The sequence below is a fragment of the Lampetra fluviatilis genome, chromosome 7 (assembly GCF_964198595.1).
Source record: "Lampetra fluviatilis chromosome 7, kcLamFluv1.1, whole genome shotgun sequence".
In the NCBI taxonomy this organism is placed as follows: Eukaryota; Metazoa; Chordata; class Hyperoartia; order Petromyzontiformes; family Petromyzontidae; genus Lampetra; species Lampetra fluviatilis.
The window spans coordinates 2159279-2186345 of NC_136281.1; the positions used below are offsets into that span (position 1 = coordinate 2159279).

At 52.1% G+C, this 27067-nt stretch overlaps 2 protein-coding genes and 1 long non-coding RNA gene across 7 annotated transcripts in view; 2 read left to right on the top strand and 1 right to left on the bottom strand.

Moving 5' to 3' along the window:
• Window positions 1-1310, bottom strand: part of NAALADL1 (N-acetylated alpha-linked acidic dipeptidase like 1) — a 27684-nt gene extending 26374 nt beyond the window's left edge. The window contains exon 1 of the mRNA XM_078858141.1: window positions 1062-1310. Within this exon, the coding sequence (XP_078714267.1) occupies window positions 1062-1288 (227 nt within the window). The 5' untranslated portion in view covers window positions 1289-1310. The remainder of the gene's footprint in view (window positions 1-1061) is intronic.
• LOC144933419 (uncharacterized) lies at window positions 1117-7302 on the top strand. Of its 2 annotated transcripts, none has more exons than XR_013637053.1 (3): window positions 1117-1229; window positions 6200-6347; window positions 6772-7273. It is a non-coding gene; the product is annotated as an uncharacterized LOC144933419 (long non-coding RNA). The 2 variants fall into 2 exon arrangements; XR_013637054.1 differs by having other exon boundaries at window positions 1213-1229; window positions 5419-6347; window positions 6772-7302.
• Window positions 7303-7525: 223 nt separating this feature from the next.
• LOC144933417 (potassium channel subfamily K member 10-like) lies at window positions 7526-25096 on the top strand. 4 transcript variants are annotated; one of them, XM_078858142.1, is made up of 8 exons: window positions 7526-7648; window positions 8958-9262; window positions 9755-9947; window positions 12016-12176; window positions 13815-14001; window positions 18423-18565; window positions 19403-19761; window positions 20516-25096. In XM_078858142.1, coding segments are annotated over exons 1-8 (1362 nt in total). In that variant the 5' UTR covers window positions 7526-7647; the 3' UTR covers window positions 20529-25096. The 4 variants fall into 4 exon arrangements, with proteins under 4 accessions (XP_078714268.1, XP_078714269.1, XP_078714271.1 ...); XM_078858143.1 differs by having other exon boundaries at window positions 13818-14001; XM_078858145.1 differs by having other exon boundaries at window positions 9755-9872.
• The last annotated feature ends 1971 nt before the right edge of the window (window positions 25097-27067 follow it).

Sequence of the window (27067 nt, forward strand, 5' to 3'; positions counted from 1 at the left end):
TACCGTTCCGGCCTTCATAGGTGCTCGCTAACAGCACTTGCCCCTACAGTCTGTTAAGGCTATACGGGGGATCTTTGTGTGTTTGTGTGTGCACGTGTTTGTGTGTCCACGTGTTTGTGTGTCCACGTGTTTGTGTGTGCGTGTGTTTGTGTGTGCACGTGTTTGTGTGTCCACGTGTTTGTGTGTCCACGTGTTTGTGTGTCCACGTGTTTGTGTGTGCGTGTGTTTGTAGCCGTTCGCGTGCTGCGCTACAAACCCGGTGACCTGAGTTCGATTCCCGCTCACGACCAACATCGGTGATGATTATTTGAACCGGTCCTGGGCCTCCCCTAGGTCGACTCAGCCTCAAATGAGTACCTGGTGCCGTGCGTAATAAACATCGCCACTAGGGAGACAAAGGCGGTCGGGCGTGGTGCTGGCCACCCACCCCCGTGTGCCGTTCTGGTCTTTATGGGTGCTGCTATTCGCTCACAGCACTTGCCCCACTCAGTCTGTTAAGGCGATAGGGTATGGCTGAACGATTAATCGATTTCAAATCAAAATGGAAATTTGAAACAATGCGATTAGCAAATCGCAAAGGCTGCGATTTTTTGCGATTTGAAAAGTCATGTTACTTTCTTATTGGAATAGTTTTATTTTTTATTATTATTATAACTTTATTTATTTAACTTAACAATTGTTAAATGTTTGATTGTTCTATTTCAATTAAACATTCTAATAAATACATGTTGGAAGCAATTCATATCTTTTAAGTTATCATCCTTGCATTAGAATATACAGAGCAGTTCATATTTTGACGGTATCACGGGGTAATGCTCCATCACATGTTTAAAATCTATTACACAGTGAATATTGAACTGAAGCTTGACTTAAGAAATGCAATCGCAATCGCAATATCTGTCAGAAAAATCGCAATGACAAATTTCCCCAAATCGCTGAGCCCTACAATACGGGGGTATCTTTGTCTTTGTCTCTCTGTGTGTGTTTGTGTGTCCGCGTGCGCTCGTGATGCCGCAAATCCCGGCGGGCCACCGAGCACGGAGCCGCCCTCCTAGTCCTACCGGAGGTTCTGCTCCAGGCGCTCGGTGTCGATGTCGGACAGGAGGCGCCCCACGACGTCGCTGTCGAAGTCGCGGCTGTACTCGGCCAGCCATGCGGGCGCCGCGCTCGTCTCCGCGCTCGTCTCCGCCGCCTTGGGGATGGCGAAGTGTCCCAGCAGCACGCCGGCCGTGAGACACAGTGCCCCTGCGGCCACCCCCACCAACGCCACGGTCCAGCTCTTGGCCATTGTCCTGCCGAGTTCTGACTGCGGCCGCTCGCTCGCTCGCTCGCTCCTCTTTAGCGGCTCCGTTTCACGTTTGACCTCGGACAGCCCATTTTGTGATGAGCAGGCGATTTCCTATCCACCTTTGGATCTTCCTAATCATCGCGGTAAGACGAACCGTAGATGTGTCGTTATCATTTGACGACCCGACGTTTATGGCGAGGAAAGCATTTTTATGGCCATCAGGATACAAAGTTTGCTTTAGGAGTTTGGTTATGAACTGTGTGAAAACCTCGCTCGCTGATCGTCGCCTCGGGAGCTTGAGGCCCGCGGGTCGTGAACCCGGCCTAGTGCTGCTGGTGGGACACGAGACATCTGGCGGAGTGCTACTCCAAAGGCCCCCCGGGGGTTGTGTTGCTCTTCGCTTGTTCTTGACGGGTCCTTCATGAGACGCTCTCGTTAACTGCTCAGCGCATTCATCCGACGTGTTGATGCCAGACTCTGCATCGATGGGTGAACAGAAGGAAGAGCTGTAATTACGATTCGTTGGCTGATGCTGATATGGGTCATACACACTCAAGGGGGCTATGAGGGTGTGGTTTTGAGGGCGCTTTTGGGGTCTGGAGGGTTGGTTGTGTATTTATGTTGAACGTCTTTCTCACTGTACGTAGCCAACAGTGCTAAACGGAGGTGCGGGGGAAGGACAACAAACCAGACACAAAACGCAGTTCTAAAGAAATTAGTTTTCAATCCACATTTAAAAGTGCATAGCTCCAGTGGCTTCCTAATATCGGAAGGAAGAGCGTTCCAGACGGCCACAGAAGCGCATCTGGAAGTGCGCAATGCAGCGATCGTCTTTGTTCCATGGTTAGGGAGGATCAAAGGGGTCCAGATTTCAGGCTGGGAGCAGGCTGGAGCAGGGTGGGAGCAGGGTGGGAGCAGGGTGGAGCAGGCTGGCAGCAGGGTGGGAGCAGGGTGGAGCAGGGTGGGAGCAGGGTGGGAGCAGGGTGGAGCAGGCTGGGAGCAGGCTGGAGCAGGGTGGGAGCAGGGTGGGAGCAGGGTGGAGCAGGCTGGGAGCAGGGTGGGAGCAGGGTGGAGCAGGGTGGGAGCAGGGTGGGAGCAGGGTGGGAGTAGGGTGGGAGCAGGGTGGAGCAGGCTGGGAGCAGGCTGGAGCAGGGTGGGAGCAGGGTGGAGCAGGCTGGGAGCAGGGTGGGAGCAGGGTGGAGCAGGGTGGGAGCAGGGTGGGAGCAGGGTGGGAGCAGGGTGGGAGCAGGGTGGAGCAGGCTGGGAGCAGGGTGGGAGCAGGGTGGGAGCAGGGTGGGAGCAGGGTGGAGCAGGCTGGGAGCAGGGTGGGAGCAGGGTGGAGCAGGCTGGGAGCAGGGTGGGAGCAGGGTGGAGCAGGCTGGAGCAGGTTAGAGCAGGTTAGAGCAGGCTGGGAGCAGGCTGGAGCAGGCTAGAGCAGGTTAGAGCAGGCTGGGAGCAGGTTAGAGCAGGCTGGAGCAGGCTGGGAGCAGGCTGGCTGCCCCGCTAGACAAACTGATCTGTAACCGCACCTGTTTCTTTTATCATTCAATGGTGTCCCTTGGAGCTGGAAAAGTGTGTCGCCTCCATCTGTAATCATTGGTTCCACAGTCAATTCCAACCGTGGGCATCAATTTACACGGGCGCCTTGGCCTTCATTCACCCCAAGTTACTCATGGTCCGGGCAGATCTCAGTGGGACGTGTTCACCCCTCCAGGGTATGATTTTTGTCCAGCTTCTTGTAAGTCGTGACTGTCACTTGTAACAGAGGCTGCCTGTGATGTGAGTTTGAATTTACATCATTTTGTGGTATTCTTTGGGTCTTTCGGTAAAGCCACGTAGATAGAAAAATAATAAAACATATCACGACGTTTCAATTGCAACACAAGCCATCGTCATCAGGTGAATAAATATATAGCTATATATTTTTTTGGATTTGACGAAGACATCTCCATGCCATGTGCATTGTTTAATCGTGGTGGCCATGGTCGAGTGGGTTTCAGAACGGATCTGCACCACAAAGCCCCACTACATGCAGGGAAATAACTCAAGTTCAAGATCATTTATTAGGTATCGCCCTGTGAGCCATTCCGCTCTTGAATCGGGTGCAACCGCAACAAACAAAAAACAAAAACATGAACAAAAAACATCTTAAAGTGAATATGTGACTAAGTGCAAACAGAAAATCCAAGAATAGACAGCAAAATATTGCAGAAAAAAACACCGTACACCAACGCTGTGTGCAAAAATCCCAGTGGGATGCAAGTCAAACAACAACAACAACAACCATAAGACAACTTAGATTAAGGCCATCAGTCTAACTCTGTACTACAACAAACAAACATGGCTAAACCAATACACTTTTCGAAATCACCAAAATAAAGCCATGAAAGCAATGAAAAAGCAATCATAGGAACTGTGACGGAATTTTCACAATAAATGGCATAAACAACATGTACTACCAAAACCTTGCAGCCATAGCTGGCTGCATGAGCCACTCCACAACAGCAGGAGCATCAATAGGAGTATTATAATTTTTCAATGCACCTTTAAGATCAGCACACTAAATCAAAACACAGGTCATACTTTGTAGCGATCATCCGGAGCGAAACATTTTATTTTAGGCCACTGAATAGATAGGTCGGTAGTTATTTGGATCATCTTTAGGGCCCTCTTTGTGAAGTGGACGAACATAGGAATATTTCCAATCTAGAGGAACTGATGCTTCTTTGATGGACAGGTTGAAAATATGGGCTATAGGTTTGTATATTAGGTGACCAACAGTTAGTAGAGCAAAGACGGAAATACTATCTGCTCCGGTAGCGGAAGACCCTTTGAGGTAGGACAGTTGTTTCAGAACATTACTTTCGTGGATTGGCTGAAAACTAAATTCGCTTAATGTTTGGATAGGGGTGTAGGAATTTGCATGAGCAGGGGTGACTCCCAATACATTATCAAATAGGGTACCAGCTTCAGAAAAATGAAGGTTAAAATTGTCAACTATTTTTTAGGGATCTGAAAAATATTCCCCATTTCGGTTAAGCTGAACGGGCAGATTATCTGTTTTGGATGCCTTTTCGATACGTTTGATTGTTTTCCAGAAAATCCTGGCATTTCCATGAGATTCAAGGAGAGTGGAAGAGAAGTAGTCATTTTTTGCATGCCGTATTTTTTTGACGCATCTATTCCTTAAAATCCTGTATTCTAGCCAGTCATTGACCAAATTACTTTTCTGAGCACATGCCCAAGCCTTGTCCCTAGTTTTCATGAGCTTTGTAATCAAAGGATCAAACCATGGTGGGCGGTTGCCTTTAGTTTTAAATCTAACCAATGGAGCATGTTTGTTAAGAATTTGGAGAAACGTGTGTACCTGAACGTCTCCCAAGCCGTAGTCAGGTTTGGAATATCACAGACCTTATCAATATCCGAGTGAAGCACATCATTAGTAAATGCCTGAGTGCTGAAGTGTCTCATGGAGTGCTTCTCAACCAATTTAGGGGGGGGGCTTTGGGTCTGGTTGATGATCTCACCCCAAAAATGAAGGAGTGATCACTAAGGTTATTACCCAGAACACCAGTCAGTGTGAAATTGTGAGGGGCATTTGTCAATAGGACGTCAAGCAGAGATGACTGTCCCTGATTTTTTAGGTTGGGTCTTGTGGGGACATTTATTAATTGAAATAGGTTAAATTCATCTGCAAAATTTGTGACCACGGCCGGCGGGTTTAGCCAATTGCAATGTAGATCACCCACTAAAACTATTTCACCTTTAGGGAGGCCCCCAAGAAGCTCTCTCAGTGCAGATGCAGCTTCAACATCCTTCCCACTAGGCGGTCTATAGCAGCACACTACCAATATGTGTTGATTATTAGTGAGAGTTATTCTGTAACTGTGATCGTAGAACGATAGCTGTGATCGTAGAACGATTCTTTCAATGAGCTTTGATATTAGTGAACTCAACAAATTTGAATCATTTCAGCCGTGGAAATTCCTTTCAACAAAGGCCCCATGTATCTACACAAGCGCCGTTAATATGGCTAAACCGATTTGTCCGTAAATTAAGCGTGGAGTGCCCTTAACGGGTCTCGGGACCTTTATCTTCGTTTAAATTGGAAAACGCGAATGTGTGTTTAGGCAGATGATCGCGATCGGCACGCTTGCCTTCGTCGGCCATCAAGGGCGTCCACTTCAGAGGCGCCCGTCATTTCTGCCGCTGCCTGAGTACAGCAGCACGCATTCCCTCTCCTGCCGCTGCCTGAGTACAGCAGCACGCATTCCCTCTCCTGCCGCTGCCTGAGTACAGCAGCACGCATTCCCTCTCCTGCCGCTGCCTGAGTACAGCAGCACGCATTCCCTCTCCTGCCGCTGCCTGAGTACAGCAGCACGCATTCCCTCTCCTGCCGCTGCCTGAGTACAGCAGCACGCATTCCCTCTCCTGCCGCTGCCTGAGTACAGCAGCACGCATTCCCTCTCCTGCCGCTGCCTGAGTACAGCAGCACGCATTCCCTCTCCTGCCGCTAATCACTCTTAATTCACGGCCACGAACATCCACGCTCATTCAGGCTTTCGTGTCACTATCACGTGCTGGGCGTGACGCGCAGAGCCCGCCCCGCTGTCGAGTCTGTACCTTTATGAATTATCCGTAATCGAGGATTGCTTTTCTAGTAATGTCAATAATTAGCTTTGTGGTAGTGTCAGCCTCGTTAAACATCCCCGTGGGTTTTTAATCAGGTTTTCTTGTGGTGTGCAATTTCCGCATTGGGGTTGTTCCCTTCAACGCAGCGCTCAGCAGACATCTGGCTCGCTGGGAGTTACTTAATTATTCCCCGGCCTGATGATCAGGAATCAGCAGTGCACGTTAGCCACAGACTCGTGGCTCCCAGCTCGTGGATTGTGCGGTCCGTGGTGCCAACAGCTGGACATCACAGTCAGAAGGTGGCTTCACACGAGACAGGAGGTGCTCACCCCAGCTTTTGAGGTCTTCCTGGGATCGAGCGTCTGCCTTGTCCACGTGGCTCCTGAGTCAGAGACAGCGGCGGTTTAACGCATCTGGACAATCAAAGGTACGCCCTCTGTGAGTCATGCGCAGAAGATTTGTAAGATAATTGGTTTTTTACCCTTTTATCTGGAAACAAAACCGACACCAGTTTTGTTGCCAGATAAATTGGGTTTTTACCCTTTTATCTGGCAACGAAACTGACACCAGTTTTGTTGCCAGATAAAAGGGTAAAAAAACAATTATCATATTTTTTACTGGCAAATGAGGTTCCAATGGTGTAAGAGTTGTAAGTATGTGCTGCTATCCTGTTTTAAGCCGCACCCCAAATTGCTGCTTTGCTGAGATAATTAATTCTCTTCAGAGGCCATAGTCACGCAGACACTGTTTTATTGACAGAGCCTCGAAGGGAATGCATCGAGGGTGCCTTCTGCCTCTCGTGGCATGACAGCCGCTCGACTGCCGGCTTTAATCACAGCTTTCTTCAACAGCTCTTGCCATTCCTGGCGGCTGGGCATGCAGGTGCCAGTATCCGGGCAGCAGCGCTTCATGCTGATTCCTGCCCAATTACAGCGGGTGAGAGAACCCCATCACACCCGGAACATTGGCTGCCACGCCAGGTGGCGGTTCACCAGACTCGCTGAGCATCGACCACACGCGGCATGTGATCGGCCCGCCCGCACCGGGTGGAGTGCCGTGAAATCGCAGCTGGTGGACTTGGGCTGAGCTGGCTATTGGCCGCACCAATGACGCCAGAGGCAGCGGTGACAGCGGCCTCACTTGGCACGCCGTGGCCCCAAGTGACACATCATCAGAAGGACTCTGCTTCGTTTGAACAGTGATCACATTCGCACGACATCTCTGACAGAATTGCAGTTATTTGTGCACCACAGTGCCTTGCCTCACCCCTCCCTTCTGCACCCCAACCTCTAGCTCTCCCCATCTCCCACCATCCCCTCCATCCTCCCCAAGTCCCCTCCCCCCTCTCTCTCTCCCTTTATGCCCCCCCCTCCACTCCCACATCCTCCCCCTCTGCTCTCCATCTCCTCCTCCATAGCAACGGAGTAACGCGTGCTTCGCAGAACCACAATCGTGCGCTCCGACTCGCTCCTGCCGCTGCATCCCAAGGGGGTCGCGGAGAAGAGACGCTCACAAACCCCGGATCCTTCACGATGCCGCTCGCTGCGGCCACGGCGCTCTCGCTGCACGCGGCTCCGCGGAGCCGCTCGCTGCGGCGAGCCTCCCGGTGACACCGCTGTGAGCGACTCAGTGTTCGCCTCGCCGGATGCCACTCTCCTCCTCGGTCACTCGTCACCCATCTGCCGGCCCGGAGACACCGACCCTGAGCCAGCGATTCCGCCTACTGGAGTAAGTGCAGCCCCCCCTCCCCTTCCCCTTCCCCCGGTGTCACTGCGGTGCTCGCGTGGGGCTCCCCGTGCCACCGCGAGGGGGTTGGCGTCAGCGGCCACCGCGTGGCTGCGAGCTGCCGGCGACAGGACGCTGCCGGGTGTGTTTCTGAATGTCGCGGGCTGCTGCGCACATTTTTGGGGGTTTGTTGCCAACGAAGCGGCAGTGACACTGATGCATCGTCGTGTAATTACGGCAGGTGTGTTTTGTTGTGTCCCTTGAGCACGATGTAATTGGCGTGTGTTCATTGCATGCATATCGGGTGGCAGATCTGCACCGTGTCATTGCATGAAGCCGTATGCTGATGGACGATACATTGTGTGTACGTGGTTGCATGGCTACACTCTTGTTCCGAGCATGCCGGAGGTATTGGTCACTTAACGCAGCAAGGCGCACGAGAAGGGAGATGAGAGACTCGCGTTCACTGAGCTCAGAGTCCCGCGTGGCGTGTGGAGGAGGAGAGGGCGCGAGGGAATGGGTCTCGTGGTGACGGAATGGGTCTCGTGGTGACTGTGGTTAGCGGTGACCCGGTCACGCCGCCTCGAAACACCCAGACTGCAGCTGAGCCGTAGTGGCAATTAGAGGCAGAAATGTAGCTCCATCGTACCTGCCTTTCGGGGACACGTGTGCCAGTGCTAATCAGCACACTGTGTCATGTAATGGGGGCTGGTGGATGATACTGCTGAGAGCAATGGACATATTGCTCAGATTGCTCAGATCCCTGCTTTGCCATTAAAGCCGCCCACAACCGCTGCTTCCGCTCCTCATCGCGAGAGCAACACCCAGTTTAGACTTCGCTTTGCCCGATGCATTTGTGAACGTGATCCATAACATCCGATTGGACAGAGTTCGATTGCAATGATGTTGCCGTAACTCATAAGGTCTAAATATAGATTGAGATATTTTAATCAGCGCAAGTGCATTGTGTATTAGTGTGGTCTGAGCCGTCAACAAGACGGATCGCATCAATGATGCTTCTGACGATACATTATGCATTAATGTCACGATTTTAAAAACAAGCGTGTAAGAAAACTCCCCATTATATTATTTACACACCGAAAATGTTGTCAAGTCGAGTAATTTTTTTAAAAAATTGAGCACGTGGTGCCTCTCTGGCAAATACCAGCCACCCAAAGCGCCGTCGCCACTGAGAACACAAACAACGCAAGGGGCTTTAGTGACCGGAGGGAGGCCACGGCGGACGCACCCAGCAGGCAGCACCGAGCCCTCCTGTCACCTCGCCGCTCTCTGCCACTGACCCCCGTGCCAGTGGAGGTCCCATCATGCAGCAGGGCGGCCCCTCCTCGCCTCTCCATCGACTCGCGCGTGACGGTGCTGACCGCCGGCGAGGATGCGGCCGACGGCGGCAGATCGGGCGGCTCGGTGATGAAGCGCAAGACGGTGCTGGCCGTGTTCTTGGTGGTGCTCGCCTACCTGGTGCTCGGCGGGGTCTTGTTCCGCGCTCTGGAGCAGCCGTTCGAGAGCAGCCAGCAGTCGACCGTGGCGGCCGCCAAGGCGGTCTTCCTGAGCCGCCACGGCTGTGTGCCGTCCCACGAGCTGGAGGTGCTCATACAGGTGGCGCGAGCGAGCGGGCGAGCTGCTGCACGTTCACCGCCACCAACGGTGGCACCACCACCACCACCACCACCGCCACCACCACCACCACCACCGCCACCACCACCGCCGCCAAACAGCTTCATTGCCACCAATAGCTCCGTCACTGGGAGTGCCACCACCAGCAACAGCTCCACCATCGGCACAACCGGCATCTTCGGCCCTACCACCTCCTACACCACCGCTACCACCACCGCCATGTGCACCTCGACTACTGCCTCCACCACTGTCGCCTCCACCACCACGACCTTCATCTCCTCTGTCACCACCTACATATACCCACGTTCACAGCCTAGCGCAAGACACACGGCCGGTCTTTGTGTCATCCGTATTGTCATTCTGTGCAGTGGCAAGTGCGTCACAAGCCGATGTATTGTGCGATTGTGAAGGAGCCGAGACTTAGGAGTGAAGCGCGTGACATTTACCCAGGCCCCTTTCCCTTATCCCCAACAGCAAATCTCAGACGCCATCAAGGTTGGGGTCAACCCCATTGGCAATGCTTCCAAGAAATCGAGCCACTGGGACCTGGGAGGAGCCTTCTTCTTTTCGGGAACCGTCATCACGACCATCGGTACCTCTCCGTTTCGTCAGCTTCATCGTTGCGTCAGCACCGACGGTCATCGCCATCCTTCCTTGTGCCACCACCGTCAGTGCGTCACTACATACCCGGAATGAATCCCGTCCACGTTTCACGACTGACGTTGTGTGTGTGTGTGTCACAATCGGCGTGTCACCACCGACTTTATGTCACTGTTATCTGCGCGTCACTGACATCTGGTGCTGTCTTAGGTCGCAGCAGGGAGAACCGCCCTGTCCGAGATTGTGATACCCAAGATAAAGACCATGGAGCTGGGTTTATGTTTATAGACACACACACACACAGTGTGTGTGTGTGTGTGGGGAGCGGTAGTGGCACGGTTAGCACCTTGCACGATGAACCCGGCAACCCGGCGACCCGAGATTGATTCCCGTCCACTGCGAAAACCATCTCAAACGGCCTCTCCTATGTTGACTCAGCCTCAAATGAGTACCTGATGCAGTGCAGAAACAATGCCACGCGGGAGACAAAGGCAGCCGGGCGTGGTGCTGGCCACCCACCCCCTCGTGTGCCGTGCTGGCCTTCATAGATGCTCGCGAACAGCACTTGACCCAAAAGGGTTGTTAAGGCTATACGGGGGATCTTTGTCTTTTATAGACAGTGTAGGTGTGTATATGTGTATAGACATTATACATGTGTATACAAGTGGAGACGGTGTATGTGTGTATAGAAACACAGTGCAGGCCATAATAGAGGTGTTTGGGGTAGATCGCATAAATATATAAATGTGTCGTTAAAACCGCCACCACCCGACACAGCCAACTAGCAAGGTTTGTCTCGTAAACAAACCGTGCCAATTCCTTACTAGTTCAGCACACCGCTTGTGTGTTGGAGAGTAAACCCACTACAACATTTACAATTCGAGTCCGACGTTTCGCCAGCCATTACAACCAGCATCATCAGGCGGACGGCCAGAGTTGTGGATGAAATCCTCCTGCTTCAGTGCAGGCGTGCGTACACGTGCGTCGACATCACCCAGTGGTGCTGTCTGTGCATGGGCACACAGGGGCGTGCGTTGTGCCCGCGCGTGTTTCTCGTGACCCCGTGCTGAATGCCGGAGAGCAGATTGTCTGTGGCCTTCGCTTGATCTGAGACGGTGGGGGGGGGGGGGCGATGCTGGGGGCTAAGTGGGGAGTAGAGGCGACGAGATGGGATTCCAGGGGGCTCACCGGGAGCGTGATTGAGGAACCGGTGCAGGTGAGGAGGTGTGGGGGTGGGGGGGACAGCGGCGCGGGGCAGTGGTTGGGGGGGGGGGCGAGATTCCGTTTGGGGTGGGGGAGCTTCGCATTCGCTGGCCCCAAACGGAGCAATTCCACCAGTTGGATGACGCTTTAGTACGAAATGTCTATACGGAAGTCCGCAATCGAACGGCGCGTATGTTCCTTACTGCTTGATCTCATATTTCTATTGACATGAATGCTCCCAGATAAGTAATTATGCGGTTTAATGCCATTATACCAGCCGCCACGATAGAGTTTTGTCTATCACCTTAATAATTTATCCTTAGAGATACATATGCATGTCGTGCTAATGAGACCCGGGAACCGTTTTTGTGTTCGTTTAAGTGGATCACTGCGGAGAGATGACACACTTCTCTGCACACTCATCACAGCACGGCTTCACAAATACACTCTGGTCGGATAATGTTTGCTCCATCGGTTCGACACAAAAAGCTTTTCATTTTCCGAGACAAATCCCTGAGTTTTGCCGCTGGGACCCACAGAACAGCCCCGCGTACGGACATGACGGCACATGCCCTGCAAGCTAGCGTTTTGGAGATAGGCGTCAATGCAGTCCGTAGGTTTGTTATACTATTTAACAAATCCACTGGCTTGCAAGGTGGCCAGGCTAATGCAGTACAGCAAATCCGTTCGTGAATCCGTCTGTGAGGATTTTTGAGAAGTGACATCTCCCTCGACGTATATGTGTGAGTTTTCTCCCAGTGCTGAGGCTACCTTCCGTGTGCTAACACCGCTCAAAAAGAAATTGGTCAAACATCACAAACGCAGGGCCTATCCTTACATTGCTGTTATGCAGACTTTCTCTCACAGACACACGTGCCCCATCACGTGACTGGCCCATAATAGCGGTGGTCCTGTCACCCTGGCCTGTGCAGGCTTCGGGAACATCGCTCCAAGCACACAGGGAGGCCGCATCCTGTGCATGGCCTATGCGCTCATCGGCATCCCTCTCTTCGGCATTCTTCTCGCTGGGGTGGGGGACCAGCTGGGCACCATCTTCGGCAAAGGCATCGCCAACATTGAGAAGATATTTGTGGTACGCAAGGGCAGCACTGTGGCTTTAGGTGGTGGCATGGTGGCAGTCGTGTAGCGGTCAGTGTGTTGCGCTATGAACCCGGCGACTCGAGTTCAATTCTCCCCAGTGACGATTATCTGAATCGGTCCTGGGCCTCCCCTAGGTCGACTCAGTCTCAAATGAGTACCTGGTGCGGTGTGTAAACATCGTCAATCGGGAGAGAAATGCGGCCGAACGTGGTGCTGGCCACCCACCCCCTCGTGTGCCGTGCCGGCCTTCATAGGTGCTCGTCAACAGACTGTTAAGGCTACACGCGGTGTCTTTGTTATAGTGGTGGAGGTGATGTAAAACATACTTATTTAAACAATACTATTTTGTCACAACACATTAACAAGGTCGACACTACGTGTACGAATGCACATTCGGCACACACAATAGTTTAATACTGGCGACACATTTTGTACCCATTAACATTCTCTTTGTTCGATGGCGAATGCATAACTGTGCACGCCTTTGGATGTGTCACCTCTAGCCACGTGGATGCCTTATTTGAACACGGCAGATGAGCAGAGTTGGATGCTGCTGTAATTTGTGGAGTTGTGATTTATCAGCAGCTCCATTGGGAGGGGGGTAGGAGGAGGAGGAGGAAGGAGGAGGAGGGGGCTGCCCTGGGTGAGTAAATCACACGAGCGTGGCGTGTGCTGCTGTCCGCAAGAGCTTAAAGAGAAACACAGTGGGGGAACTGGAGGCATTGATTATTCACATTTACCTTAATGAGACATGCATTGCCTTTAGGGGGGAAAGCTGAATCGAAAACTGCACATACAAAATTAAATATACATTGCAGTGAAATAAAAAATAAAAAACCCCGACATTTCATTATGAATGAGCGCAAGACGCATATATTTGTGGCACTGGCGAGAGATGCGTGGATGCTGCCGAGGAGGGGCTCGAAGCAGCCAGTTTGCAGACTCTATCCTGTAATGAGATTCCAGGTTGAGTGGCAGACCCCGGCACCAGGGCAAGGGCCCCCTCCACGAGGCTCCTCGCAGCCCGCGACCCCCCCCCCCCCTGGCAGACGGGGAGGAAGGTGTTGACCCACGAGAAAGGAACATCTCATTCCTTCCTCCACCGCCGCCTACCTCAACCAACCATGTTCAGGGACATTAACACGGTGTACAACATTTGAGAAAGAAATCAAAGATAATTTAAAAAAATAAGAAATGTTTTTTTAATGAAGAATTGAGCTCGCCGCTGGCGGGTCAACACAGAACGACAAGCAGCGTGAGCTCAACATCCCTCCCCTTGTTTTCAGTGTGAGCTCTGCTCGGCAAACTGATGATGTAGCCGAACAGTTAAATATTGAACGTGCGGGGAATAAATGAAGGATGCGAATCCGCTCCCACGTTCTCCTATCTGCCTGACATCGACACAGCCCCATTAGCTGCATAACGCGTGCTTGTGCTTAATCAGCGCTCCTCTCTGAAGTGAGACGAAGGGTAGACTCCGTGGCCCTGACAGCATGTAGCACCTGGCCATCGACTGGGACATCTGGAGGCACTGTCACTGCTCGCTGCTGGAGTGCATATCGGCGATTTGCGACGTCCATAACGGTGCTCTGTTGTTGCCATCTTGTTTCGCTCTTCTGTTTTGCGCCAGAAGCGGAAGATCAGCCAGACGCGAGTTCGTGTCATGTCCACCGTCGTCTTTGTCTTGGCCGGCTGCGTGCTGTTTGTGGCCGTGCCAGCGGCCATTTTCATGCGCACCGAGGGTTGGAGCTCCCTGGAGGCCATCTACTTTGTGGTCACCACCCTCACCACCATTGGGTTCGGAGACTTCGTGGCAGGTGAGTGGTGTCGGCTGGTCTGCTCGCTGGGCGGGTCCGGGTGTCCCTCCCTGATCATGAACTCGGTTGACCCCCGCGTGTGTGTTGGGTCGGCTTGTGCGATACCGCGGCGCCTTGGCAGCAGAAGCCACTTCTGAGGATCCAAGCTGCTCCTGCTTAAGCCGCCCATGGTGCTGGGCCATGGATGTTGCGCTGAGGTGCACATTGTGTGGATATGTGCTGAGATGCCTCTCCGTTCATGCAAGCCATTGTCAAGCTGTGCACAAAATCCGAGGACCGTTCTTAAACTCGAAATGGCTGTATCCTACACAATGGCACCAATTACGGCGACAGTTTTTTTATTCTCATTCTTAAATATTTAATAATTCCTGATCTAACTCGAAAGTCAGCACGTTGCCATGCTGCAAGCCTGGTGCGGTGGCGTTGCATTGTTAAAGTGAGCTGGCTGGAGCACTGGTTTTGTCTGCGCGCACACCGCTTGGGGGACAGAATTTGTCTCGTTGAGACACCCCGTGCCTTGGGAGAGCGGCTGCCATTCGACTGCCAGGGCGGGATGGGCACCCCCTTCACAGTCCCCCCCTGGAGCCGCACACACAAAACGCTCAACGCGTAGAAGTGGATCTCTGATAGCCCCCCCCCCCCCCCGTGCGCTCTGAAGGTTACTTTACGCTTTTAACTCTGCTCCAGTGGCCAAATGAGCCGCTCTGCACCTGATGACGGTTATGTAACGGTAGCCTTGGCCGGCAAGCGGTGCTTAATGTCGTGCATATTTTTCGCCCCCCCCCCACTCAATAACAATAACGTCCTCGTTCGTGTTTGAAACGGCAGCGTCACCCGATAAAAAGACAAACGATTTGACGTGTCCTGCTGTCCTCAAAGAGGCCCGGACGCATTTGACCCCAATCCCACTGATGCGACCCCCCCCCCCTGCCCCCACCCCGAGTGCAGCTGGTTGGTGTTTTATTGATGGGCACTGACTTCAAGCAAAAGCCATCATCATGTTGCTTTATACTACGCAGTTGCTTTAGTAAATATCGTCCATGTCCCGTTTTGTGTATATGTCCGTTGAACTTCTTTCGCACCGTACGTCGCCAACTGTATTCATCGGAGGTGCGGGGGAAGGACGACAGACTCAGCACAACAGTCAGTTCTAAAGAAATGAGTTTTCAATCGAGATGACGATTTGAAAGTGCACAGCTCCAGTGGCTTCCTCGTGACGGAAGGAAGAGCGTTCCAGACGGCCGCAGACGCGCATCTGAAAGCGCGCGATGCAGTGGGGACCGTCTTTGTTCGATGACCAGCCTTTGAAAGCCTTGCGAAAGATGATGACATTTTGAGTCAGGGGTTCCACCAATGATTTTCTTAACCCTTTCCAACCAAGGGTGGAAGTGTTTACGATGCGTCGACTCGGTCCGTTCGTTGGACTGTCCATCCATACACGGTGGGGGGAGTGGGGGCATGACAACTCTCATAAAATGCATTCAATATGAACCCAAACTTTGGTATAAAGTTGTGTCGCTATTAGGGACTTAACCCTTTTGGAAAAATAGCTACATCGATCAGACGGTTGTCGACAACCTAAGAGATACAACGCCGCATTGAGGGGGCCCGCCTCGGCATCCCGGCTGAGGCGCACCTTCCCGGGCAGGGCCACGATCCGAGCCCAGCGGCCTCATCGTGCCCTATGGATGTGCCGCTTCTTTCCCCGCACAGTCTGGCACCTTTATTGCCGCTGGTCTAAAATACTTACGAGGACAACTCCGTTTCGAAAAGCGTCGCGTAATCCGCTGTCATACTGCCGATGAACGTTTCAAACGTTGGCACAGGCGTCGACGTAGCGATGGCTCCCTGCTCGAGATGCCCAGGGGAGAGAGATGGAAGTTGTCCCGCGGCCTGTTTTGCTGCCCTGCCTCTGCCTGCCACCCACCATCGTTGCCGTCTGTGCTGAAACGGCAGCGGCAACGAAGGGCTCCCTCGCCATTCCACGGTGCCCATCCGAGTGTGGGGATGTGACATTGGTCTACGGGGCCCAGTGTCGGCCGCCTCGCTCAAGCCCCGAGCCTCCGATCTCCAGAGATCATCCATCATAGAGGGTTTTTTTGTTGGGTTAGATCGCGTAAATGTATAAATGTGTCGTTAAAACTCGCCACCACTCGACACAGCCAACTGGGAAGGGTTGTCACGTAAACAGAACGTGCCAATTCGTCACTAGTACAGCACACCGGTGTGTTGGAGAGCCAAGCCACATTTACAATCCAGTAATTACAACCAGCTTCATCAGGCGACACAGCCAGATTTGTGGAGAAGTCCACCTGTTTCCCGACAAATGTTTGCCCGGAGGATGTTGGTGGGTCCAGGGTGGTGCGAGGGTGAGAGCCCTTCTCCCCAGCATCGGCACAAGGAGTCACGGATCGGCCCGTGAAGCATTCAAAAGGGCGACATCATGTGGATGCTGACAAGGGAGCGACCTAGCCTTTTTGTTTTTAAGGCAGCAAAGGTCATTCACTACCAGGGCATGGAAACATGACAAAGGTGCCGTTGGGGGCTGTGTGGCAGCCGTGAAAGATGCGACGTGTTTCATGGCACCTGTGGGAACAGATTGTGATGACCTTGCGTGTGAATGTCCCACCAGCGGTCCTCACTGGGGACAGGACAATGCTTAAAATAAAAAAAACAAACACTTAAGGTGATTACATTTACCGGAAAAACGCAAGTGTATTGTTCGCAACACATCCATGCTTCCTGTAACATCTGAAGCTGTCAATTTTTCGTGCCATAAACGTATATTACCGGCCACCTTAGCCTCCAAAAGTCATCGATCATTCCCAATGCGTTTATTCAATTGCACGCAGAAAAGTTGCCTCAAATGTTAATATGCTGAGTGCATTCATGCCAACATTCGGTGCGATGTTATGGACTTTGAATTCCACCATACTTTACTCAGTACACGGTATGAGGATAGTGACGCGTTCTTTCCACACGCTGTTGATGTATCCCTTTGGCTGTGCAAGGCGGAGCACCGGTGTCAAACGCAGGCATGGTTGGGCCTCCCCATCAATAATTAAACACTCTCACATTGGAATCGCACGTAATATCTTGAAATGTGTCGCATTTTGATGCATTACTTCACGTGCGCGCTTAGTAATTGATGAATTCTAATTTGATACTGCGAAATGGCTAGGTGTGGTGTGTAGTGGGGGAGAGTTGCTGGTTCAGTAATCATGAGCCATTCCGTCTCAGCACATAATTAAGAGCCATCTATTATCAGCCATAAAAGCACAGTGTGTTCAGCCATGCCGGCCTCGCTACCAGGGTGGTGGGAACGGGCTGTGGTGAGAGCACTGGCTGTTGTGGTGAGCCCTGAGTGTTGTGGTGAGACCCCTGGGTGTTGTGGTGAGACTCCTGGGTGTTGTGGTGAGGGCCCTGAGTGTTGTGGTGAGCCCTGAGTGTTGTGGTGAGCCCTGAGTGTTGTGGTGAGCCCTGAGTGTTGTGGTGAGACCTGAGTGTTGTGGTAAGCCCTGAGTGTTGTGGTGAGCCCTGAGTGTTGTGGTGAGCCCTGAGTGTTGTGGTGAGCCCTGAGTGTTGTGGTGAGCCCTGAGTGTTGTGGTGAGGGCCCTGGCTGTTGTGGTGAGCCTTGAATGTTGTGGTGAGCCCTGAGTGTTGTGGTGAGCCCTGAGAGTTGTGGTGAGAGCCCTGGCTGTTGTGGTGAGCCCTGGCTGTTGTGGTGAGCCCTGAGTGTTGTGGTGAGCCCTGGCTGTTGTGGTGAGCCCTGAGTGTTGTGGTGAGCCCTGAGTGTTGTGGTGAGCCCTGAGTGTTGTGGTGAGCCCTGAGTGTTGTGGTGAGCCCTGAGTGTTGTGGTGAGCCCTGAGTGTTGTGGTGAGCCCTGAGTGTTGTGGTGAGCCCTGAGTGTTGTGGTGAGCCCTGAGTGTTGTGGTGAGCCCTGAGTGTTGTGGTGAGCCCTGAGTGTTGTGGTGAGCCCTGAGTGTTGTGGTGAGCCCTGAGTGTTGTGGTGAGCCCTGAGTGTTGTGGTGAGCCCTGAGTGTTGTGGTGAGCCCTGAGTGTTGTGGTGAGCCCTGAGTGTTGTGGTGAGCCCTGGGTGTTGTGGTGAGACCCCTGGCTGTTGTGGTGAGCCTTGAGTATTGTGGTGAGAGCCTTGAGTGTTGTGGTGGGACCCTTGGGCGTTGTGGTGAGACCCCTGGGTGTTGTGGTGAGCCCTGAGTGTTGCGGTGAGGGCCTTGAGTGTTGCGGTGAGGGCCTTGAGTGTTGCGGTGAGGGCCTTGAGTGTTGCGGTGAGGGCCCTGAGTGTTGCGGTGAGCCCTGAGTGTTGTGGTGAGACCCCTGGCTGTTGTGGTGAGACCCCTGGCTGTTGTGGTGAGACCCCTGGCTGTTGTGGTGAGACCCCTGGCTGTTGTCTGCTGTAGGTGGAGATGCGGACATTGAATACAGCGAGTGGTACAAGCCTCTCGTCTGGTTCTGGATCCTGGTGGGGCTGGCATACTTCGCTGCGGTGCTCAGCATGATCGGATACTGGCTGCACGCTCTCTCGCGGCGCACCAAGAAGGAGGTGAGGCTGGAACGTGGAGCCGGGGGGGGGGGAGATGAGGGGAGTGGTGAGGTGGGAGGTGAAGTCAGAATGGGGCCTTGGGGGAATCTTTCCTTTAATCCGGGAATATTCCTCCTGCCACAGCAAGACCGTGCCTTGTTGCTCGATCCAGGCTTGTCCTGTTGGCCTGATTTGTGGATAATTGCACGTGTTAACAGAGGCACCATCTTCATGTCCTTGCCTGTTGGACATGACAATAACGTTTACCGGACGTGATCCTAAAACAGGGCAAACGGATCACGAGGAGAATAACCAGTGACGGGCGCTTAATCTCGGCGCTGTCGTGATCGCAGCGTCGCTGGGTGCCGGGAGAGGCTCCGATGGCTTTCTGCAAAGTGTGCGTGGATCAGACCAAATGAGCACGGACACCTCCTGCTGCCGCTTGTTCGGACGGCAAATGAGAACCCCTCGTAGCTCTCGTCGATTCTAATCTCGCCTGGGTTCACTCCTCGGCCCTGGGGTTGACGAGAGCCACTTTAAGCCAATTACAAGCTGCTCTGGAGCAGCTGGCACGAGCTGCGGGAGGACGTCGGTGATGGTCGCGCTGTGTGCGTGGCGCGGCTGGTGGATGAGACAGAAATTCCACTTGCCACCAGATGCGACAGAGCTCATTCAGAGCCAGACGCCGTCTCACTGCTGTGTGTGCGTGTCTATGTGCACGTGTGTGTGTGTGCGTCTGTGCTTGCGTCGGTATTTTGACGTGCGTCTACGTCAGTATGTGTGTGTGTGTTGGGGCCTGTGTTTGTGCGGTGGTGGTGGTGGGTGGGATCCGTGTCTTTGTGTGTGCATGCCCGCCAGGTGGGAGAGTTCACGGCGCAGGCTGCCGAGTGGAAAGCCAGCGTGGCAGCCGAGCTGAAGCAGACGCGCCGTCGGCTGAGCGTGGAGATTCACGAGCGGCTTCAGCGAGTGGGCAGCAGCAGCAGCAGCAGCTCACGGCGGCGAGCCAACGACGTGCTGCGCCGCCACTCCATGGACGTGCTCACGGCGCAGAAGCGCGGCTCCTTCTCGCTCGCCCCCAAGGCCGGCTCGGCCGACGGAATTTCGTCGGCCACGTCGCTCGCCAACGGGCAGGCGATTGGCATCACCCACGGCAACAAGCTTCTGCTGCCAAACGGGCACTGCCTGCCCGGGGCTCGCCTGGAGAAGCGCTACTCCAGGTGGGAGGGCACACGCCCGCAGATGCACAAACGCCCGCACACGTGGACGGGAATGCGCGCGCGCGCGGCTTGCACGCGAAGACAAGCATGCACACACCCACACAAACAGGCGCTACATTCAGAACGCGTACACCGTTACACATAATCACACACACCCATACATGTACAAAACAAAGATAGAGATCCCACGTGAAGCCTTAGCAGACTGTTGGGGCAAGTGCTGTTAGCGAGCACCTATGAAGGGGTGGCCAGCACCACGCCCAGCCGCCTTTGTCTCCCCAGTGGCGATGTTTTTACACACCGCACCAGGTACTGAGTCGACCGAGGTGAGGGCACGATTCAGATACTCGCCACTGATGTTGGCCGGGAGTGGGAATCGAACCCAGGTCACCGGGTTCGTAGCACAGCGAGATAACCGCTAAGCTACCGCTCCCCATATTGTTGTACAACACATGTACACACACAACACGTTCACTACACACCAGCATATGCACTATGACACTCCAAGGACACCACGACACCAAATACGTACATTTGCACATGTATACCATACACTACAAATATACACCACATACCACAGGCACCACACACATGAGCTTATCACACACCACACACACCTATAAGGCATCCTGTTCAAATGCAAGATGACTTTGGATATCAAATTGTGCTTATCATAGCATACTGTGTAAATAGGACGGGCTGTGTTTAAGTGAATGGGTGTTTCAATGTAACTGTTTGTCCTTTCTGCCTGCAGCCCATTCACATGACCTCCAACCTCCAGTTGAGGAATTGACAAATCAATCTATTACTCTGAAGCAAAGGCTGACTCGGGGCTTTTGGAACGCAGTGTCTAAGGGTACAAATAAAAAAAGACCCTGACTCGCAAAGAGAAGTGTACGGAGTCGGGCCGCTCACGTGCCACATCGGGTCAAGCTACTGTGCATGCACTTTGTTGCCAATAATCACTGCAACTACCTGGAGAAAGGACGACAGCTCCTGCGAAGCGCCAACTTGAAGGGTCTTCTTCCACCCCTGCTGCCGCTGCTCACGAATGGACGCGGGTTCCCAGTGCTAGAGGGCAGCTGTGATATCACTGAACCGTTCTGGAGAAAAAGGAAGAGAGGGGTGCACAACGCGAGGGTCTGGGAGGAAGCCTCACCGTGTCGGTTAAAACAAAGACATGATTACACGTTCTGTTCATAGCCATGTATGCAATGTACGCTGTTATTGTGTGCATGAGTCGCGTGCATCGCTGTCACCTGGTGGATGTTCACGTGCGAGGAGGGAAGTTATTTGTATGGAAATCAGGGCTCCCTGCTCGCGTCGCAAGTAAAGAATGCAGCCGAGATGGCTGCTTTGCACTTGCGATGCCCCTTGCGAGGCTTCCAGCGTACCGGGCTGTCTGTGATGCGATTCCTTGGTCGGCTCGGGATTTAATTGAAAGAGCTTGATGCTCTGTTGGTGGACTAGCTTTCAGGCCACAGTACTTCAGAGTGCATCGAATGGACCCGGATGTCGGAGATAATTTTGTTGAAACAAGGTGCTAAATTTGTTGTTGTTCCTGCCATCTGCAGTTGGTGCACGTTATGTAATGCATGAAACATCAATGGCTGCCCCATGCGCAATGTTGGGAGGCAAAACATGAGAATTGTTTGCATGCAAAAACTTATTGCGTTCTGGCCCCATGTCTGCTATGAGCAGCAACACGTGGTGTAGGGCATGGGCCAGAGTCATGGTAGTTTACACAGGGACCACAGTGAACACACGAGCGGTGGTTAACACACAGGCCATGGTGTGCACAAGAGGCCACGCCGGTTATGGTGTACACAACCAGTTGCTGTGTGCACATCATCGGATTGTACATTAGGGCTGTGGTGTATGTTCTTGGCCAAGAAGAGTGTTGTGTCACAGAATTAAATTCTGTCACAGGCAGGACAATACGCCTCGGGTATTCTGTAAATGATCGCTGGCCAGCTAAGTTGTGGTACAAAGGCTAAGGGATCAATAGAGGGACGTTAGCACCCAGGATAACCTGGCACACCTGGGGCGGAGGGCAGAGGTCAATGCCCGCACTCTTATTACGAGTCACACGATGCCGAAATGCAATTAGGCTCATAAATTGCTTGAAGTGCTCGGGCGTAAAATTTTACAGGAACAATAAAATGTGAACTCGGTGGAGGTTCAGGCAGGCGCACATTTTGCTTTTGGCAGAACTGACTTCTGGCTCTTTCCTCAAAGGGGGGGGTGTTCCTTCCTCCTGGCCAGCAGATCTAACCCCTTCGTCCCATAGGGCTTGTGTCTGCACGTGCCATGGTTTGCAATGCTGTGAATAGCCATGCTTTAAACATGAGCGTATTGTCAGGAAAAACAGATAGAGTGTGAGATGGGAAACAATCCTGAATTCCTCAATGTGGCTGATGCGAGCCATGATCTTGGACATGCCAATGCCGCCATCTTTGAGATTAAACAGAATATTTATAGTACTGCACACCAAGTGGCTCTTAGTTGAAACACTGTATATATTACTAACTGACATTGATTGCAAAGCATTGTATCAAACAAAAGAACTGCCGGGATTTTCCATGCTGTAATTTTATGCGAAGTTCTTCAGCTTTTCTAACCGTATAAAATCAGCCCGATTTAAAAAATTAAATATAGAATGTAATCTTAATCACATATTGGCCTCATTGGCCACCGAGCGGCACTCAATGGTCAAAAAGCCCTCTTTTGTGCCGTTAAGCTGAACGGCGTCACCGGGTAAGCTGTGTCAGGAGTCGTTCAGGTTGGGACTTTCGGAACTTGTTTATTAGATATCCTGCCTTGTATCTCCTTCCTATCCTGACGGAAAATCTCCCTGTGTCCTGCTTCTAACCGCCCCTCAGTGACACCCCCTCCCCCCTCCAATGCCTGCCGAGACGACAGGTAACATGGTAAGAGCGGTGCTTTAAAGCCCCAATAGAGATGGAAGCACATTGTGCTCTTTTATATTATACTGTATGCCAGATAAATATGTTAACAGGTCATATATTATACACGCGTAACCGAAATAGCTTGTTATTCCTCCAGGGTCAAGTTATTTTAAAGCAAAAAAACCCTGCTTCTTCAGCACTGTGTGCTGCGATGGATGGTAGCATCCCGAGACAGACAGAAAGAGGCTATACATCCTGAGCTTCAATCGCGGAGCCAGGATTTTCAGGTAAGGGGGTGGGGGGGGGCAACCCCTCCAGCAATGAAAAATGATGGAGGAGTTATAAATAAGTAAGGACTTGTCCCTTGCTTTTTATTCGACGCGTGTGCGGCGATGGCGCAGCCATCGATCGAGGATCGAATTCGAACCGCGTTGTGTGATCGGCATCGCGCTCGCTGAAGGTGAATGCCTTCAGGGAAGTCGTGTACTGGATACGCGACTGCGCACAATTATGTGAGTCACTTATAACCGCTTTGCCGTTACTTATTGCCAATTATGGACTCACACTATTGTCCTATCATCTCATAGAGTCCCTGGACACGTGATAATATGCTACACAGTGGCAGTGGGGTGTCACAAAATGCTGATTTATCACTCCTAAACCCCACTGATCCGATCGAAATTAGGGATTTCGATCGGATCATTGGGGGGGCACATGCCACCCTCCCCCCACCGGCTCGGCTTGCCACCGGAGGTAACGCCCTGGTGAGCGGCAACCATCCCGCTGCGTTCTCATCGATGTTGGTGGCATGGCGAGAGGACCCCGATATTGATTCGGTGGCGCAGAGAGAGAGAGAGAGCGTGTGCCTGGAACCCCGCGGTGTGGGTGCCGAGATGCTTTCCATTTGCAGGGGGCGAGCGCCAGTGCCGATGCAACTGGCTTCACGCACGAGTCGTGGTGACGGTCGTTGGGGTGTACCCGGTGTCGTGCATGGGGAGTGTACACACGTGTGAGGCGGTAACAGGATGCGTTGCGTGTTCGTGTGTGTCGCATCATGCGTGCGCGTGTGTGCGTGTGTTGTCCGTCATTCTGTGCGCGAGTGTGTGTGTGTGCACATAGGCTGGCACAAGCGCCACGATGACATCACCGTCAAATGGGGGGTTGTTGTTGTTATCGTTGTGTGCATTGTATCATGCTGTGCCCGTGCGTTTGTGGCGCATCATGCTATGCGCGCATGTGTGTACCATCATGGTATGCGCGTGCGTGCGTTTATGGCGTTCTTCATGGGGTGTGTGTGAGTGTGTTATTCATCATCAAGTGTGAGTGTACGGTACATCATGATTTATGTGATATGTGGTAAGCAACACTTCGATTCTCCACCATGGCTAACATCACTGGCGATGAGTTGAATCAGCCCTCAACTCGATCGATGCAACCTTTAAAGGAGTATCTTGTGCAATGTGTAAAACATCAGTAATGGGGAGACAAAGGTGACCAGGAATGGTGCTGTCCACACGGCCGCCCGCGTGCCGTGTCGGCTTCAGTAGGTGCTGGCTAGCAACACTTGATGATACAGCTGGTCTGTAGAGTTGGGTCTTTGTGTTGCGTCATGCCGTGTGTGTGTGTGTTCGTAGCTCATCCTGTCATGGTAGCGCAGTGGTTGTAAATCCAGTGACCTGAACAAAAATTCCCAGCTATGGCTAACATCAGTAGGAAGTGATACATGAACCAGTCTGGGCCTCCCCTAGTTTGACTCAGCCCTAAATGAGTACCTGGTGTGGCGTGCAACATCAGCACTGCGGAGACAATGGAAGCCAGGCGTGGTATTGGCCACCATGCTCCTCATTGCTGCGCCAGGCTTCCTAACTTTCGTCTGTTACAGGATATACAGGACATCTCTGCTTCGTGTGTGGTGTGTCATGCCATGTGTGTGTATGGTGTATTATACATGCATTTGTGTGTGCTGTCTGGGTGTGAGGTGCTCACCAACAGCACTTGCCCCAACACTCTGTTAAGGCTATACGGGGGATATTTGACTTCATGCCCTGTGTGTGGTGTGCATGGTGTGTGTGCTGCGTGGATGTGGTGTCATCACAATGTGTGGCGTGTGTGTGCACGTGCGCATGTGTGGTGTGCGGTACCGCGTTAATGTGCTTCGTGTCATTATGCCCATGCATGTGTTTTTTATTTCTTTTTGGGGAGAGGTGATGCCGCATGTTGCAAGGTGGTGCAATGGGACTGCATTGTGGGCCCTGCGTGGCCGGGTTAGAGGTCCTGTCTATTGTGTGAGCAGTGGCCACAATCTCCGGTTAAAAATGAGAATTGCTTTCATGTATGATTGCAACAAGAATGTATCATATATTATGTTTATAATCACAAAAGTATTATATATATAATAGGTTTAATAAAACAAAGTTCAATATTTATCCTTGCTCATCTCCCTTGCCATTATTCTGTGGACTCGCCAAGAAATGTTGTAGCTGTCAGATGCATAATGCCATCGTCGCTCTGTAATGTCAGTCAAGCCAGCAAATGCTCCACGGTATTGCCCAAAGATGCGGGCAGCTGCACACACCACAGGTGGTGCTGAGCGAGGGTCGCATCGTGAACAATAAAAGCAATTCTTATTCAATGACTGCCACGCCATTAAGAGCCAAAAATCCCCACAGCGATAGCATTCTGATTCAGCAGCAGCGTCAGCAATGGTGGGAGCGCAAGGCGTGGGGGTTGGGTGTGGGTGTGAGGTTTGGTTGTGAGGTGTGCAAGTGGGATGTGAGTGGAGGGTGTGGGTGTAAGTTGTGGATGGAGGGTGTGTTGGTGTGAGGCGTTGGATGTGCGTGTAGCGTGTGGAAGTGAGGTGTGGGATGTGGATGTGGACCAGACCCGAGACCCACGTGGGAACAGTCATTATCACTGCAGCAATTATCCAGCTTAACCAGTTTGTGTATGATACTCATCCCTGTTTTGTTTGGTTTAATTAGGGGGTGTGCCAAGGGTTGTTCGGCTTTGGCAGACAGACCAGCCTGGCCAAGAACACAAGCTGCTGTTTTCATGGGCTCCCATCTGATTTAAATAAAGGAGCTTTGGATAATAGCAGGTTGAAACGGTGCAGCACATTCACACTTACACATTTAAATACTCAAACTTTTTAGGTAATTGCCAGTGTTGTGAATGTGTTCTAATGACCTCAATGCCCCCCTATTCATACACGATACGTGCAAAATGAAAAAGATGAAAGATAATATAATTAAAAGTAATTCCTTTGCCTACTCAAATTTAATTGATGTCAACTCTCTTGCAGTGGCACCTTTGTGAAGATTGAGGGAGATTAGTATTCTCGTAAAAGGAGGCCTTGCGCTGGGCTACTTCTGTCACCCACGATGATTTATATTTCTTTTCCTGAATTGCAAGGTGCAGCTGAGTGGGTGGGGTGGGGCGCTGTGGTGTGGTGGTGCTGGGCGCGTTTAGAATCGGCGAGATTTATCGCCTGCCTGGTGAGGATGCTTGTCATGAGGAATCTTGGAAACCCAATGGGTTAAGTGTCTGTGGTCCGAGTGGACGTGACCTCTTCACCGTGGGGTCAGAGGTTCCGACCAATGGTATAAGGGGCCGTCCATGAATGACGTCACACGATTTTGTACAATTTTTTACCCCCCCCCCCTCGTCACACGGCGTCACAAAAAGTCAGACCCCCCTCAAATATGACGTCACAAAGCTCTGCCCCCCCCCAAAACCATATTTCCATTTAGAAAATAAAACATGCTTCAAATCGCTTTAAACTATTGTCATTGTAGTGCGTATTTAATGTGGCGCTGTTCTCTGATGTTGTAGGAGTGTTGTCATAACGATTAGTGTTGTTATAACAATTCTATGTTTATTTACAGTTGCGCATTTTGATGTGACGTCACATTTCTCAACCCCTCCCCTCGTCACACATCGTCACAAATGTCTGACCCCCCCCAGGTGCGTGACGTCATTTATGGACGGCTCCTAACCACAAATCTTGGACTCTCTCAGATCTCCCGTCAAAAACGTGTTCAAGAATTAAGGAATAAAAAAAGACGACACGCAGTTACACTTTAATTTATGCTAACATAGAATTGCTCCTGGAACTAATTTCCTTTGCGTGAATGCTCCTTGAACTATGTACGCCAAACCCTGTCACGTTCCTTGCTTGCTGCACACAGTGCGTTTCACGTAAGCAGCTCTGGCTCAGAGGAGACATCACGAGCTCTGGTGAAGTCAGCCGTGGCAACAAGACGCCTCTCAGGGCTTTGACCTGGCCGGGGTGAGATTTTTTCCACATCACAATTTTTAAATTGGTGTAAAATATCGGCATGGGTGGGGTGGCCACTCGCCGGAAGATGTGATTGCAGAGGCGATTCACAGGATCTATT

Coding starts and splice junctions, on each gene's coding strand:
- LOC144933417 (XM_078858142.1), top strand. Junction 9,263..9,754: donor AGCTGGAGGTGCTCATACAG/GTGGCGCGAGCG, acceptor TATCCCCAACAG/CAAATCTCAGACGCCATCAA. Junction 9,948..12,015: donor TCCTTCCTTGTGCCACCACC/GTCAGTGCGTCA, acceptor TGGCCTGTGCAG/GCTTCGGGAACATCGCTCCA.